Source organism: Bombina bombina, chromosome 2 (genome assembly GCF_027579735.1).
Source record: "Bombina bombina isolate aBomBom1 chromosome 2, aBomBom1.pri, whole genome shotgun sequence".
Classification (NCBI taxonomy): Eukaryota; Metazoa; Chordata; class Amphibia; order Anura; family Bombinatoridae; genus Bombina; species Bombina bombina.
In genome coordinates this window covers 584,087,399-584,103,446 of record NC_069500.1, presented here as the reverse complement: position 1 = coordinate 584,103,446, position 16,048 = coordinate 584,087,399, and the positions used below count along the sequence as shown (strand labels likewise).

The 16,048-nt window shown below is 36.7% G+C and overlaps 1 protein-coding gene across 4 annotated transcripts in view; it reads left to right on the top strand.

The window, feature by feature from the left end:
- VPS13A (vacuolar protein sorting 13 homolog A) overlaps positions 1-16,048 on the top strand; it is a 767,672-nt gene that overhangs the window by 185,704 nt on the left and 565,920 nt on the right. For all 4 annotated transcript variants that reach the window (XM_053702484.1, XM_053702483.1, XM_053702481.1 and 1 more), the window contains exons 13-15: positions 4,486-4,657; positions 4,756-4,818; positions 12,940-13,072. In XM_053702484.1, coding sequence (XP_053558459.1) covers positions 4,486-4,657; positions 4,756-4,818; positions 12,940-13,072 — 368 coding nt within the window. The remainder of the gene's footprint in view (positions 1-4,485; positions 4,658-4,755; positions 4,819-12,939; positions 13,073-16,048) is intronic.

Sequence of the window (16,048 nt, the reverse complement as noted above, 5' to 3'; positions counted from 1 at the left end):
TATTAATCAATATCAAAGAGAAGCTAAGGGACTGGCAGCATCTACCATTATCTATTTCTGGAAGATCAGAACTATTTAAAATGATCCTTCTCCCTAAGCTTCTCTACATCCTGCAGAATGACCCATTAATTTTGTTAGAAAAAGATATCCGCTCAATTAACTCTGCACTTATACAATTTATATGGCAAGGGAAAAGATCCAAGATATCCCTTACTAAGCTTACTGCACCAAGGGAATATGGAGGTATAGCAGTACCAAATATGAGACTTTACAACCTTAGCTTTCTCGCACGTATAATTATGGATTGGATATTCTCTAAAAATTATGTTCTTAATAATGAACTTGAACGTAGTGTGTGTGATCCATATCTCCCACTGGCCTTGATCCATTGCCTGCCAAAGAAGCTCCCAGAAAAAATCAAAAGATTAAAAACTATATATAATCCTATAAAAGCATGGTGGAACATAACTAAACTCCTGGGAATAAATAGTAATATCTCAAGTTATCTTCCTTTGATAGGAAATCCCCAATTTCCAGCGGGCATAAATTCAGCGGTTTTTAACCGATGGCAGGATAATGGCCTCGTAAAAATCTCTTCTCTGATAGACAGCGAAAGAAAATGTATTAAGACTTTTGAAGAATTGAAGAATGAATTTAACCTCATTAATAAAGATTTTTTTGCATACTTGCAAATAAGACACTTCACAGCTGAACTAGTTAAAGAGGCCAACTGGCATTGGACGCTAGGAAAGCTGGAAAACTGGCTAAATCTTGGCAAAATTGGTCTTATGTCTATATCGCCGTGTTACCATCTACTCAGTGCCAACAAAGCCACCCTTGGTCTGGAAGGGCTGGCAACGGCATGGTCCTCCTTAATACCTCAAAGTAATATCCTAGCCAAAACTATCCAGATGTCGATTAACAAAGTGGCATCCACCACCATCTCAGCTACATGGCGAGAGGCACATCTCAGGCTTCTTCACAGGGCTTATTTCACCCCGGAGAGAGGCCTTAGAGTGCATAACCAACAATTCAATAAATGCCCCAAATGCTATTTTCCAGCGGCAGATCTGACACATATGTTTTGGTATTGCCCTAAGATTAGAAGATTCTGGATTAAACTGGAATACTGGATTAAAAATGTTCTGAAAATAGAGATAATCCCTTTTTCACTATATCAAATCATTCTCTGTCTAAATGATAATAAAATCGTGTGTAGTAACGAAAAATTAGTAAACCTCTCTATCATGGCTACTAGATACCTGATCTGCAAAAAATGGAAACTGAGGTCTCTACCCACTCTTACTGAAGTTAAGAATCATTTAAAGAAACAATGCGTGCTAGAACAGAGAGACACAAATATTGATAAAGAACTTGATATAAGAAAATTCTTTAACAAATGGGCAGCCTTTATAAAAACATTCCAAGAGAGGGAAATTGATTGTCTGATATTTCCATTTAAAAATTCAGAAATAGTTCTTCTTGGTATCTGGTAAACGCGGAGATTAGAATTGGATGCTCTTCCAACTTCCCACCCCCCCCTCCCCATGGATTAATTATTAATGGGGGTTCCTTTTTTTTTTTTTTTTTTTTTTGTGTGTATTACACATGATGTTTTGTATGAATGTGTGTGGTATGATATATAGTTTAGATCCATCCTTTCATTGGCTACTGCCTTACCATTAGTTCAGTGTTCTAGATCATAAAATAATTCAACACTTAGATCTAGGTAAGGAACCCACCACGACATTAAGTAAAATAAGGAACATTTTAGAGTATACATAAAAATAACCCTATTACGAGAATTCAAGTTCTTAGTTATTACAAACAGACTTGCTTTGCCGCAGCTATAGAGGTGGATAGGGATCACTAACTCCTACAGCTACACACCTATCTTTTCTTTTATTACTTTTTCTCCCTTCCCCCCCCCTCCATTTAATTTTTCTTTTTTTTTGTTTTGTTTTGGTTTTTTTTGTTTCTCTGTGTTACGAAAGTTATAACGATCAAGAAATTGTTATTATAAGAAGGTAAAATCAGGAAAACCCCCCGCAGAGTATACAATTTAATTTAGAGAAATTTTGGTCAGCATTAATAAATATTGGTGGTTCCAGTATTTTATTTATTTTTTATTTTTTTCCTCTCTATTGATTGTCTTGGGCCCTGCGTGGCGCAAAATATGTGTTATTTGTAATCTTTGTTTACACTGCTGGTTATAAAATAAAAAGTTAAAAAAAAAAATTGCATGGCCTATTTGAATCATGACAGTTTTTTTTTACTTGACTTGTCCCTTTAACCATATGTATAAAACTAAATATCAAAGATCATATTGTCATATATTTGTCAACAAAAGCACTTATATGTAAGATCACACACATCAAAGTGCTATAGATCAAAAGCGCTACCTACAATTACACAAAGCACAGCAGTCAGATGCTTTTAAGTACACGTGCGCAAAGCCAGTAATAAATGCTGATAGTAAAATCCTCAGGGAATCGGGTGCGAATACGATAATTTTATTCCAGTATTGCGATTGAGTTTGACAGCGGCAACAGACAATTTTAATTTTCACGATTTCTCAAGATGATTGGATGCATATATTGAGGATAAAGCAGCCCTTTTTTGGGGGTTGACTTACGTGACGTCACTGTGCAAATAAAATAATTTTTACTTACTTTTCTCAGAGAAAAAAGCTTCTTTTAATTTATTGTCCTACGCTGATTTATATAGTTTTTTTTTTTTTTTTTTTAGAACACATTTTGAAAAGTTTTATAATCCTTTAAATATTGGCAAAATAAGCGTAAAGTTTTAGTGTCTATACACACACACAATTTATCATTTTATATTACCATCTCAAAGTATTTTATGTCCCTTTAATGTCTCACATATGGTTGAACAATAGCATGGTGTCATTCCAGTTACATTGTCAAATTTGTTGATGAACAGAGATACATTTTGGTGACCGCATATAAAACATGCAAGTGTTTACTTAAGGACAGGTCATGATCATAAATTTAAAGGACCATTAAATCCATTGGAAATGCATAATCCACAAATGTATAATAAAATAAAATGCAATAACACTTATTTAGAATTTCAAATAAGACATATATTTTTTTTCTGACTAATTTCAATGTTCCCTTTAATTTCCATGTCCCCTGTATCATGTGAAAGACATCAACTAATTAAAGTCTCCATAGTAATATAGGTTGAAAAAAAAAGACAAGCCCAACCTTTGACACACTCCTGTTACTACTGTTGATACAAAAGTTGTGCCTCAAAGTGAATTTTTTTTTTACTGACTCTAAATTGGCAATGATAACCCTACCTCGACCCCATTTAGAGTATACTTTGCATGTTTTATTTTTGCTGACAAAATGTATAACTTTGCATTTGTCTAGTTTGAATCTCATCTACCATTTGCCTGCCCAGCCCCCAATGTATTAATGTCCCTCTGTAGAGAAGTAAGATGCTGTTTCAACTTTATTACCTTGCCTAATACTTTGTAATGTAATCATCTATATGGAAGTATATAAAAGGCTTTAGCAATATCTAAATTTAAGTGTGTGTGTGTGTATATATATATATATATATATATATATATATATATCCAAGTATAAGCAAACAGTTCTCCAGCTGTGAGTAAGGGTAAAAAAACAAATTTATTAGTCAATTCTTAAAAACATATACACGGCATATTTGTTAAAAAGGGCATCAGATCAGGTCTCACGCGTTTCAGCTCTGCTGAGCCGTACTCATAGACCTCTGATCTGGTGCAGTGACTGCACAACTTTATGTACACTGTAATGAGGTTGATTAAAAACACATGCCCAATTTAATTACAACTTATTAACCCCAGATATCATTCTTGTCCATTCTGTGGTATATATTTCATATGGGGTGAATAAGAAAATGTGTGTATATGTTTGTAATATATTTTTTGGCTTCTGGAGTCATGTGTAATGTTTTGAAAAACAAGTCTATCTGCCCTGTACTAATTTGTTGTTTTAATTCAATTAATTATACAGCTATTTCATTCCCATAAATATAGTCTATGTGAAATTGGCAGTATAGTAGTTCTTTGTTATCTGGTTGTTTACAATACACTCAATGAAATTACAGGTTCAAATGCTTTATTTGTAAAGTATTTTGGATGCTATAAGCTAGGTTTAGAACTCCTATTTGAATTTGAAGCTTAGTATAAGCTTGTATTTCAGAAATTGTGCACATAAAATGGCGGGGCAAAATCTAATAATGTAAATTGGAAAGATTTATTTATTTTTAGTATTTTATGCTCTAGCTGAATCATGAACGTTTAATTTTTAGTTTACTATCCCTTTTTAAAAAACAAATCGCTGTAATGTAGCTGCTCTATTATTTGTTAATGGACTCAAAACTTCTAGCACCTCCATGATTGTTTAATATTACTTATAGTCTGCTTTTAAAATGGGAATTTGTGATAACTTAACTTTATGTTGCCAATTACAGGTGGAAATATGCCATCACTGCTATTCTTGAAGTAAATGTGAAACCAAGGCTCCATATGTGGTCATGGAAACGCATTCGGAGACACAGACAGGAAGTTAAGAATTACAAAGAATTGTATAAAACGAAAATAACTTCAAAGAAACCTTTGGAAAACATTGTTTGTAGTTCAGAGGTTGTACCTTTTTGCCTTTTTTTTAAATTAATTGTTAAAACTTGTTGATGTCTCTTCTATTATGACTTCTACATTTCTTCCTCTCTCATTTTTAATAGGAGCATGAAAAGTGTCTGGATATTTTTAACATTACTCTAGCAAGACAACAAGCAGAAATGGAGGTAACCAAGACCAGAAAATATAAGCATTGCATTATTATTATTATTATTATTATTATTATTATTATTATTAATTTGTATAGCTCCACAGATTTCCGTAACGCTGGGTACATAGATAGGGGGTATACATTGACAAGGATTTGTGATAAGATACAAAAACATAACAGACTAAACAAACTAGTACAGGAGGAAGAGGGCATTCTCCGGAGAGCTTACAGTCTCTACAGGTTGAGGGTGCTTAGACATAAGGTTTGGAGTAGCTTGTCTTGTGGATTGTAGTTGCAACAGTGAGTCAAGGCAGTTACAGAATTATTTTAGTTAGGATGAAAAATAGGTGAGATAGTAAGTCTCTCTGAATAGGTGTGTTTTCAAGGAGCGTTTGAAGCTATACAAAGTTGGAGACAGTCTTATGTAGTGGGATAGAGAGTTCCAAAAGACAGGAGCAGCACGTGAGAAGTCTTGGAGGCGGGTGGGACGTAACGATAATAGTAGTGAAGAGACGTAGGTCAGAGGTTGATTGAAGAGGACGGGTCAGGGAATATTTGGAGATGAGAGAGGAAATAAAGTTAGGAGTGAGGCTGTTGAGTACTTTATAGGTTAGCTTTAATACTTTAAATTGTATTCCGGAGTGTATGGGGAGCCAGTGTAGAGAATGGCAGAGAGGAGCAGCTGGTGTTGATTGGAGATTGTGCATATGTTATCCTCTTAAAAACATTAAACAGACTTTAAGCACTTTGAGCTTCTAATATAAATAAATGTTTCATTATGTGTAGGAAAAATAAATCTTTACAAAGAACTTATTTGCGCCCCCCCCCCCCTTTTTATTTAACTTTAAATTAGGGGGTTTCCACTTCCCTTGAGTTTCTATAAAGTAACTGGTAGCTGTTTATATCATCTCCCCCTATGATAACAGTTACTAACAATTGTAAGTGAGCTAATAAATTAATTGCTATATTTCACACAGTCATTTTTGCATAAAAACTATAACATAGTAAACTTATTTCTTCAACAATTAATCAGCTAATTTAATAATCTGCATAGTATTCTCTGGCTAGTCTTTTGTTTAAATAAATAATTACAACTAGTATATTTTTATTTTTCTAATGTCCCTTTAATTGTAGCACCTTTTTTTATTGTTTTTTTATGAGCAAGTAGATCTACCAACAAATAGGCAAGTGTATATGTATAATTATCAACAAGAACCACCCAAATTGTCAATATATGTGAACTTTTAGATATATTAAAGATTTATTAAATGTAAATCAATATTTACAACTTAAAGTGACTTTTTTAATTGTGTAGACATTTTTTCTTAAAACTAATTTTACCATAATGTCACCAGCAAATTAGGTATCATGTATATTGAAAAAGAAATTAAGTTACTGAATATGTTCAAAAATATTTTATATATATATATAAATATATTTATATATATATATATAATTGCCCACACATTACTGATTTGCTAATGACATTTATATATATGTGTGTGTGTGTATATATGTGTGTGTATAAATATATATATATATATATATATATATATGTGTGTATATGTATGTATGTATATATATATATATATATATATATATATATATATATATATATATATATATATATATATATATATATATATGTGTGTGTGTATATATATACTGTATATGTGTGTGTGTATGCAAGACCAAATGTCACCTGAATTAATTAGATGTGTATAAATAAATAATTTTCCAATGGCATGGAGAGTCCACAAATCCATTCAATTACTAGTGAGAATTCAACTCCTAGCCACCAGGTGGAGACAAAGAACACTCCAGCAAAGCTGTTAAGTATCACTCCCACTTCCCATAAACCCCCAGTCATTCTTTGCCTAGTTCATCGGGTGGATGTGCGAAGTTAGTATCTGAAAATATTTAATCATTTAATGGGTACTTTTCCCTAGAAGCAAGGGTTTGGGGTTATGCTGTGTCCATGTCAATCTCTTTACTAAGAGTAATGGTGGCTTTTAGCAGTTAGAAGACGGCGAGTTAGTCTTTGCTTAACTTTTTGAAGGTTTTGGTGGTGGCTAGATTTCTGGAGTTGAGGTTGCTCCATTCCTGGACTATGTCTAGATTCAGGTGCTTTATTCAGCAAGGTACCACAGATCTCTCGATTGGAAGATGATCTGAATATCACAGACTGGATCTCCATGCAAAATTTCTTGCGGAGGTCAAAAATTAAATCTTCTTGCTACCGTTCCTTTTTCTTCAGTCCTTTATCAGCCCTTCAGTAGCAAATGTGTTTGGAAGATTTTGATCTCATGGTGCCTTCCATGGACATTTCTCTTGTAAGGTGTATCCAGTCCATGGGTTCATCCATTACTTGTGGGATATTCTCCTTCCCAACAGGAAGTTGCAAGAGGACACCCACAGCAGAGCTGTCTATATAGCTCCTCCCATAACTGCCACTCCCAGTCATTCTCTTGCAACTCTCGACAAGAAAGGAAGTATCAAGAGATATGTGGTGACTTAGTGTAGTTTTACCTTCTATCAAGAGTTTGTTATTTTTAAACGGTACCGGCCTTGTACTGTTTTACTCTCAGGCAGAAATTAGAAGAAGATCGGCATCTTCTCTTTCTTTTGGCTGAGAAGCATAATCCGTTTTTCTTATGAGACTGCTGGCCAGCAGCCTCCTGAAAGAATTACTGCTCATTCCACTAGAGTGGTAGCTTCCACATGGGCTTTTAAAAATGAGGCCTCTGTTGAACAGATTTGTAAGGCGGCGACTTGGTCTTCGCTTCATACTTTTTCTAAATTCTACAAATTTTGCTTCCTCTGAGGCTATTTTTGGGAGAAAGGTCTTGCAGGCAGTGGTGCCTTCCGCTTAAGTTCCTGCCTTGTCCCTCCCTTCATCCGTGTCCTAAAGATTTGGTATTGGTATCCCACAAGTAATGCATGAACCCGTGGACTGGATACACCTTTACAAGAGAAAACAAAATTTATGCTTACCTGATAAATTTCTTTCTCTTGTGGTGTATCCAGTCCACGACCCGCCCTGTCACTTTAAGGCAGGTGTTCTTTATTTTTAAACTACAGTCACCACTGCACCCTATAGTTTCTCCTTTTTTCTTGCTTGTCTTCGGTCGAATGACTGGGAGTGGCAGTTAGGGGAGGAGCTATATAGACAGCTCTGCTGTGGGTGTCCTCTTGCAACTTCCTGTTGGGAAGGAGAATATCCCACAAGTAATGGATGAACCCGTGGACTGGATACACCACAAGAGAAAGAAATTTATCAGGTAAGCATAAATTTTGTTTTTTCAGTTTGTTTGTTTCTATCCGAGAACTCTCCATTTAGTATGCTCAGACAATGGATCGGAGTCCAAGAGGATAGTCTTAAGGCTCTTGGACAAGAGTTTCTCTGTCTTGGTGGCTCTCAGGACGATCTGTTCCAGTGCACATACTCCTCAGGTCCATCTTGGGATTTTGTGTCCTCGATCGCCAGCCTTTCGAGCTGGGGAACAGTTGGAGTTCCTTAGGAGCTCAGGATAGTTGGATTCTGGAGAACTCTTTCATCCCGCTTTATATTTTAAGGTTAAGAGCAGTCTCAATATTCCTGTGATCCTTGATCTTATCTAGTTTGTTCCGGTTTATCAGATATTTCTATCGGATACCATCTTGGTGATGTACAGCTTCCTCCAGGAAGGAAAGAAAGAAAAAAGAAGGATGGCGCTATTTGCGGAGTGAAAAACGTGGTGAAAGAATATATATCAAAGGATAACACAATTCAAAAATGTGCTATTCAAATAGACCACTAATCTAAATAGACTGTGTCAAAACCACCCAAAAAGCCCCTAATGTGGGTTTAAGTAAAAACCTGAACATGTTCACTATGTTTTAGAGCCCATTACCATTTTATAAATTGCCACTGAATTTGCATATTATTCAGCAAGAGCTACTGTGTTATCATTAAATAATATCGTTCTATTATAACTTTCTGACTTATTTCTTTTTTGAGGTATTGCGTTGGTTCCGCTATTGCTTAGCTAGGACTTAAGCCACATCTTTTGTCACAGCACATCTATTTGACTTCACACTTAATCTATTAGCATTTAATCTATTAAGATTACTACACTCTTTATTGCACACATTTTGTCTGTTTGTCATAGTTTCATATTTCTTCACGATTGTGATATATACATTCAACTTATTATCACCAGTACCTTATTCAGGTTTTTACTTACACCCACATTAGGGGCTTTTTGGGTGGTTTTGACACTGTCAAATTTAGATTAGTGGTCTATTTGAATAGCACGTTTTTGAATTGTGTTATCCTTTGATATATATTCTTTTACCCCGTTTTTCACTCCGCTTATAGCGTCGTCCTTCTTTTTTCTTTATTTCTATTTACTGGTTGTCCTCGTGGAGGGATTCCTTAGGATAGGCTGTGAGTGTCACCCTTAGCGCAATACTTTTCTGTTCCTCCAGGAAGAACCTCGGATCACCTAGCTATGAAGAAGGTGCTTTCCATTTTTCATTTGTAATTTTTCTGTCTTCTCCCAGGGTTTGTCATCTGGGAGGCGGATTGTCTGAGCTGACAGATTTTTTTATCTTATATCTAGCAGGAGCTAGCGTCAGTGATTCTAATCGCCCCAGCTTGGCATCTCAGAATCTAGGTTACAGACCTTATATGGATGTTGTCCATTACTTTTTGGCAGTTTTCCTCTATGGAGGGACCATCTATTTCAGAGTCTTTTTCCCTCTTCGAATCTGGATTCTCTGACGCTGACTGTTAGGAGATTGAACACCTAGTTTTGTCTGGACAAGGTTTTCCCTCTAGGGTTTTTTTAATCTATTCTTCAGGCTTGTAAGCCAATAGCTCGCAGGACTTACCATGGGGTGTGGTGTCCCTTGGTGTCTGGGGGGTCCTCGAATTCTGTCTTTTCTTTAGGAGATCCTGGAGACGGACTTGTCAATCATTTTTCTCTGAAGGGTCAGTTCTCAGCCCTTTCGTTTCCTCTTTTTTATCGTCTGGTGGAATTGCTATCCTTGAATTCAGGCCTTGGTCAGAATCAGGCCTGTGTTTGATCCAGTTGCTCCTCCATGGAGTCTTACTCTGGTTCTTAGGTTTTTGCTCAGGCTCCTTTTGAGCCTATGCATTCGGTTGTTATTAAGACGTTATCTTGGAAAGTGTCAAAGTTGAAGTTATCTGAGTAACCCTGGTTATTTTTTTATAAGCAAATCTCAGCTGCAGACTTAGATGATTATTAAACGGATACTAAACGCAATTTTTTTTTCATGATTCAGATAGAGCATGAGATTTTAAGCACCTTTCTAATTTACTTCTATTATCAATTTTTCTTTGTTCTCATGCCATCTTGATTTGAAAAAGCAGTACTGTAAGCTTTAGAGCCAGACCATTTTTTGTTCAGCACATGGGTAGCATTTGCTGATTTTTGGCTAAAAGTAGCAAACCAATCAGCAGCTCTACCAAGGTGCTGAACTAAAAAATGGGCCGGCTCCTAAACTTTTATTACTGCTTTTTCAAATCAAGATAACATGAGAACATGATAATAGTAGTAAATTAGAAAGTTACTTAAAATTGCATGCTCTATCTGAATCATGATATAAAAAATGAGGGGTTACTATCCCTTTAAGTTGTATTTGTGTCACTTGCTATGTAACAACTACTACTTATGAAAATAGTTGATATGCTATAGTAAGTGATAAATTGCTGCAGGGGAATTTAGTATGTGAACTATAATGATTTGGTTCACAAGATGTTATAAAACCCCAATTAGCAATGCTGAGAATATGAGAAGGAATGATGAGTAAAATGAGGCTGAAGATTGGGTTACCTTAGAGAGAGTTCGTCAGCAGTAACGGAACTGTGTGGATAGCAGCAGCTCTCAACCCGTATTGACTCTCTGAACTTGCGTAGTAGCAGCAAAACAGAGTGGGCGGAATAATCTCTGAGACAGTTAGAGTGACGGGTGACATCACCGTACGATCAGCTGGAAGTCGGGTTTGCCGTAACCGGAGGATTAAACAGTCTCTGCTGATGTAAGGCTTTTGTGGTAATTCCGGTTGTAGAATAATGCTGTTGACAATACTTCTGCCCAAGTACAAATGTAAATCCGGAATGTAGCTAGAAGGTGAGATGATTTGATCAGCTGTTTGCAGTTTGCCAAAATAGCGTTTTACACGCTGAGTCCTTATGTTAGGCGGATAGAGTTAGGTAACAGATCTGGCTTCTACAATCCTGAGGAAATCTTTAAAGTGAGCAAGTAATCCACTAGAAGGTAGTTTGAATCAAATAAAGCCCAAGGTAATCAGTAGCTTAGGTCAGAGGACATATCTGTGATAAACCACAAAATTACTAAGCACTAGGAACAGGGCGTGTTGCTGATTTAAAGTTAAACTGGGAGGAGTTTAGACATGAATGCAGGGAAACAAGGAGAATCCTGACAGAAAGTTTGTCCTCGCTATTTCTTCTACTCGCAGAGTTTCAGAGCTTTCGGCTCTGCAGTGTGTTTCCTCTCCTTGCTTTGTCTGCGGATAGGGCGGTTCTTCGTTCTTAGTTAGGATTTCTTCCTAAGGTAGTGTCTGACCGCAGTTTAAATTAAAAAATTGTTGTTCCTTTGTTCTGTCCTAGGAATTCTGTTGCATAGCTTGGATGTTGTGCGTGCTCTGTAATTCTTTCTGAGAGATTTTAATTTCTCTCTGGTTAGCATAAGGACAGGAGTTTTCTTCTTCTCTTCTTTCTGGTTGAGAAGTATTATTTGGTTGACTTAGAGCCAGCTGGTCTACAGCCTACTGTGAGTATTTAGGCTCTTTCTTCTGGGTCTGTCTTTTCTTCCTGGGTCTTAAATAATTAATCTTTTGTGGTTCAGATCTGCATAGCGGCCTTTTGGCCCTCATTGCTTACTTTTCCCCGAAGTTACTTACTTTTGCCCGAATCAATGCTTTTTGCCTCCGCGGAGGCTTCTTTTGGGAAGAAAGTTCTTCAGGTGGGGTTGCCTTCTGTTTAGGTCCACTTTCTCCCTCACTTTCATTCTGTGTCCTCTAGCTTGGGTATTGGTTCCCACTAGTAATTAAATGGATTCGTATATGCTCCATGCCATTGGAAGGAAAACAAAATTTATGCTTACCTGATAAATTATTTTCTTTCTTGTCCACGACCCGCCCTTGTTTTATTTTTAAGACTGCGTTAAATTTTGTTCTTTTATACCTCTGACACCTCTATACCTTTTGTGTCCTCTTCTCTTTCCGTATTCCCTCGGCTGAATGACTGCGAGTTTATGGGAAGTGGGAGTGATACTTAAAGTGATGGTAAACTCTACCCTTTATAAAATCAGATCTGGAATGTAAGCGCTATTTTAGATGACGTTTAATTAATTAGCTGTAATGAAGATGCAGTATAACTTAGTTATTAATATAGATATGAAATTCAAATACTTCATGCTCCTCCGCCCACTTCAAGTAAAAAAAAAAAAGTAAACTTTTCTGTGAGCTAACAGATTGAATTGTTGTCCAATCAGCGCTCTCCCCATATGGCACTTTTGTTGTAGCTAGAGCATTGATTGGAGAGTAATTCAATCATTTAGCTGACAGGAAAATTGACTTTTGAAGTGGGTTTTGTAACTGGGGTATTTGAATTTCATATCTATATTAAAAACTAAGTTATAGCGCATCTTCATTGCACATGATGAATAAAACCCCATCTAAAATAGTGCTTACATTCCAGATCTGATTTTAAAAAGGGGAGAGTTTACCATCACTTTAACAGCTTTGCTGGAGTGTTCTTTGCCTCCACCTGGTGGCCAGGAGTTGAATTCCCACTAGTAATTGAATGGATTTGTCACTCTTCATGCCAGGAAAGAAAATAATTTATCAGGTAAGCATACATTTTGTTTTAATTATATTTTATCTTGAAGTTGAGTTTTGCCATGTTTCCTTCTTTTTGAGTTGACTAGTGGATATTTTCAGCCCTATATTCATTTAAAGTGTATATATGTATAAGAGATACATTTTCTAGCAAATTATAAAGTGTATCAATCCTTGGAGTTTTCATTAGCAAGGCGTGAGGAAGCAGATTTTTGTGCAAAATTAATTAAGGCCTATAATCTAATATATATATATATTATTTTTCCAGGCACGCAAAGCTGGTCTTAAAATATACAGGCCTGGAGTAAAGGATGAGGACAACAACTCCGGTGGGTGGTTTGGCTGGATGTGGGGCTGGTCTGGTGAAAATACTGAAAAAAAGGAAACTGCAAAATCTGGAAGTAAGTTATGTTAAATTATATAAGATACCCATGAAATTAAAATGTTAGAAAGGGTAATTAAATGATCTCTAAAGTATTCATGTTAAAAAATAAGTTTAATTGTTTTTCTTCTTAAACGGGTCCACAGCTGCATTCATTACTTTTGGGAAATACAGAACCTGGCCACCAGGAGGAGGCAAAGACACCCCAGCCAAAGGCTTAAATACCTCCCCCACTTCCCTCATCCGCCAGTCATTCTTTGCCTTTCATCACAGGAGGTTGGCAGAGAAGTGTCAGAAGTTCAAGATAGTCTCTTATGGAGGGTAGTACTCTTCGCAATGGGACTGGAGTTTTAAATAATCCTGTCAGCTTCTCAGTGAGAGCATGGATGAAAGTTAGTGTCCGCAGATGCAGGGAGAGTTTTCCTGCGAACCCATAACAGTTCCTTGGTAATAAGTGTTGACGAATTTCGCTGCCTACCTTTATTCACTCAAGTCCATGTCAGAAGCGAGGCTACTATCTGTCACACTTGAAGGGTCGTGTTCCTGTTCCACGGCGTAGATTCCGGTAAGATCGTTTCATTTTTCTAAATAAACCCGAAATGTTACATACAAGACTGTACCCGTAAATTAAATTTTCATGTATATATGTAGAGAGAATTACAAGATAGGAATGGGGGCTGAGGTCCTTTTTGTTTATTGCATATTTTTCTTAGTGATCTTAGGACACTAAGATGTTTATTTCATGCCGATAGGGCTGTTCTACCTACTAAATTGGTATTTCTTCCCAAGGTGGTCTTGTACCGCAATATCAATCAGGATATTTTGTCCTAATTATTCATCTCAGAAGGAACTATAATTTTTAAGGCAGCATTTATTTTATATTCTTCAGACACCTCAATAACCCTTGTGTTCCTCTTCCTCTTTCCTTATTCCCTCAGCTGAATGACTGGGGAGTAAGGGAAGTGGGAGGTATACTTAAGCTTTGCTGGGGTGTGTCTGCCTCCTCCTGGTGGCCATGAGTTGAATTCTCAACAGTAATTGAATGGAATCGTGGACTCTCCATGCTAGGAAAGAAAATAATTTATCAGGTAAGCATAAATTATGTTTTACCTTTGGTATTTCTTATTGGCTAATATTTTGCTTGTCATTTGGGAAAGGGAGGAATTGATGTCTGCATTTAATAGTTTTTCTGTTGTATAACAATGCCAGCATTCCGTTTTTCATAATTGAACCTTCTAGTTACAAGTTTACAAGGGAATGGCAGCATTTTATAGTGGTCATTGTTTGCACATTAAAGGGACTGTCTAGTCAAAATTAACCTTGCATGATTCAGATAGGACATGCAATTTTAAACAACTTTCCAATTTACTTTTATCATCAAATTTGCTTTGTTCTCTTGGTATTCTTTATTGAAAATTAAATATTGGTAGGCTCATATGCTAATTTCTAAGCCCTTGAAGGATGCTTCTTATGTCAGTGCATTTTGACAGTTTTTTTTTTTTTTTTTTTACAGCAACATTGTGCTCATTCCCGTGGAGTTACCTAGGAGTCAGCACTGATTGGCTAAAATGTATATCTGTCAAAAGAACTTAAATAAGGGAGCAGTCTGCAGAGTCTTAGAAAGTAGATAATCACAGAGTTCAAAAGTATATTAATATAACCATGCTGTTATGCAAAACTGGGGAATGGTGGGTAATAAAGGGATTATCTATCTTTTTAAACAATACAAATTCTTGAGTAGACTGTCCCTTTAAGATGCTAGTGATCTTTTGCTAGTGCATGGAGTTGTTGACCAGGAGAAGAAAATTATCAAAGGTGTGACATTAATCTAATTTCCTTCCTAAAATAGGGAGAGTCCACGGCTTCATTCCTTACTGTTGGGAAATACAACACCTGACCACCAGGAGGAGGCAAAAACACCCTAGCCAAAGGCTTGAATATCCCTCCTACTTCCTCATTAACCCAGTCATTTTTTGCCTTTCGTCACATTAGGAGGTGGCAGAGAAGTGTCAGATTTGGAGAGTCCTGAAAAAGGGTGTCTGCCCTTTAAGATAGGACTGGAGTTTTAAGTAGTCATGTCAACCTCTCAGTAAGAGTATTGATGAAAGTTAGAGTCTTCTAGTGTTTCACTGCCTGCTTCTCTCACTCAAGTCCATGTCAGGAGCGCTGCTATAAGACTGTCACACTTGAGAGGCTGTGTTCTGTTCCACAGCATGGATCCTGGAGGTAAGGTTGTTTCAATTTTTACACATAAAACGCTATAACAGGCTCACAGTGTGGCTCCTTTATACCTTGATAGGATCCAGGGTTAATAATTTCTGAAGGGGGTTTATTGAGCAGTTGGGGTTAATTAATCAGTGTATTGATTATTTGCATGCTGATTTGTGTGATTTTTTTTTCCTAGGCTGATAGACAGTTGTTTTTGGCTGGAATAAACAGGTTTCACTTTTAAGTTTCACTTTCGTTTTTGAAAGTGTTGCATAGTTCATATTACTTGCTGTACTTTTAATAACAGGGGAAGTACTGTCTTGCACTCCATGTGACCGGATGTGGTCTATGTTCATTTCCTCCATTCCGGCTGAGACTTTAACCTGAGGAGAGTGTTTCCTCTGTTAACTGTCTGGGTCTAGGAGGTGGTGAGTGCCCCAGCCATTGGGAGTATAAAGGTGCAGTTTTCTATAATAACATTTTTTATTTGTGTCCTTCTGTGGGTATAACCTGAGCTATGGAGGACTCTGACATGTTAGAAGGTACTCCTTCTGTACTAAATCATGCCTGTTTATATTGTGAGGAAACCATGGTTTTCCTGCCCGCTTAATTAAATTCCACATGACTTAACACCGTTATAAAGTCTTAGAAGGGAGACAAGCCTGCTAAGGCTCTTAGTCCCTGCCATCTACCTCTCAGGACTCGACATCCTGTGAGATTACTACCCTTGCTACATTATCCACTCTCCATAAAGTTCTCTGTAGCACATCTAATCCTCCATTCCGAG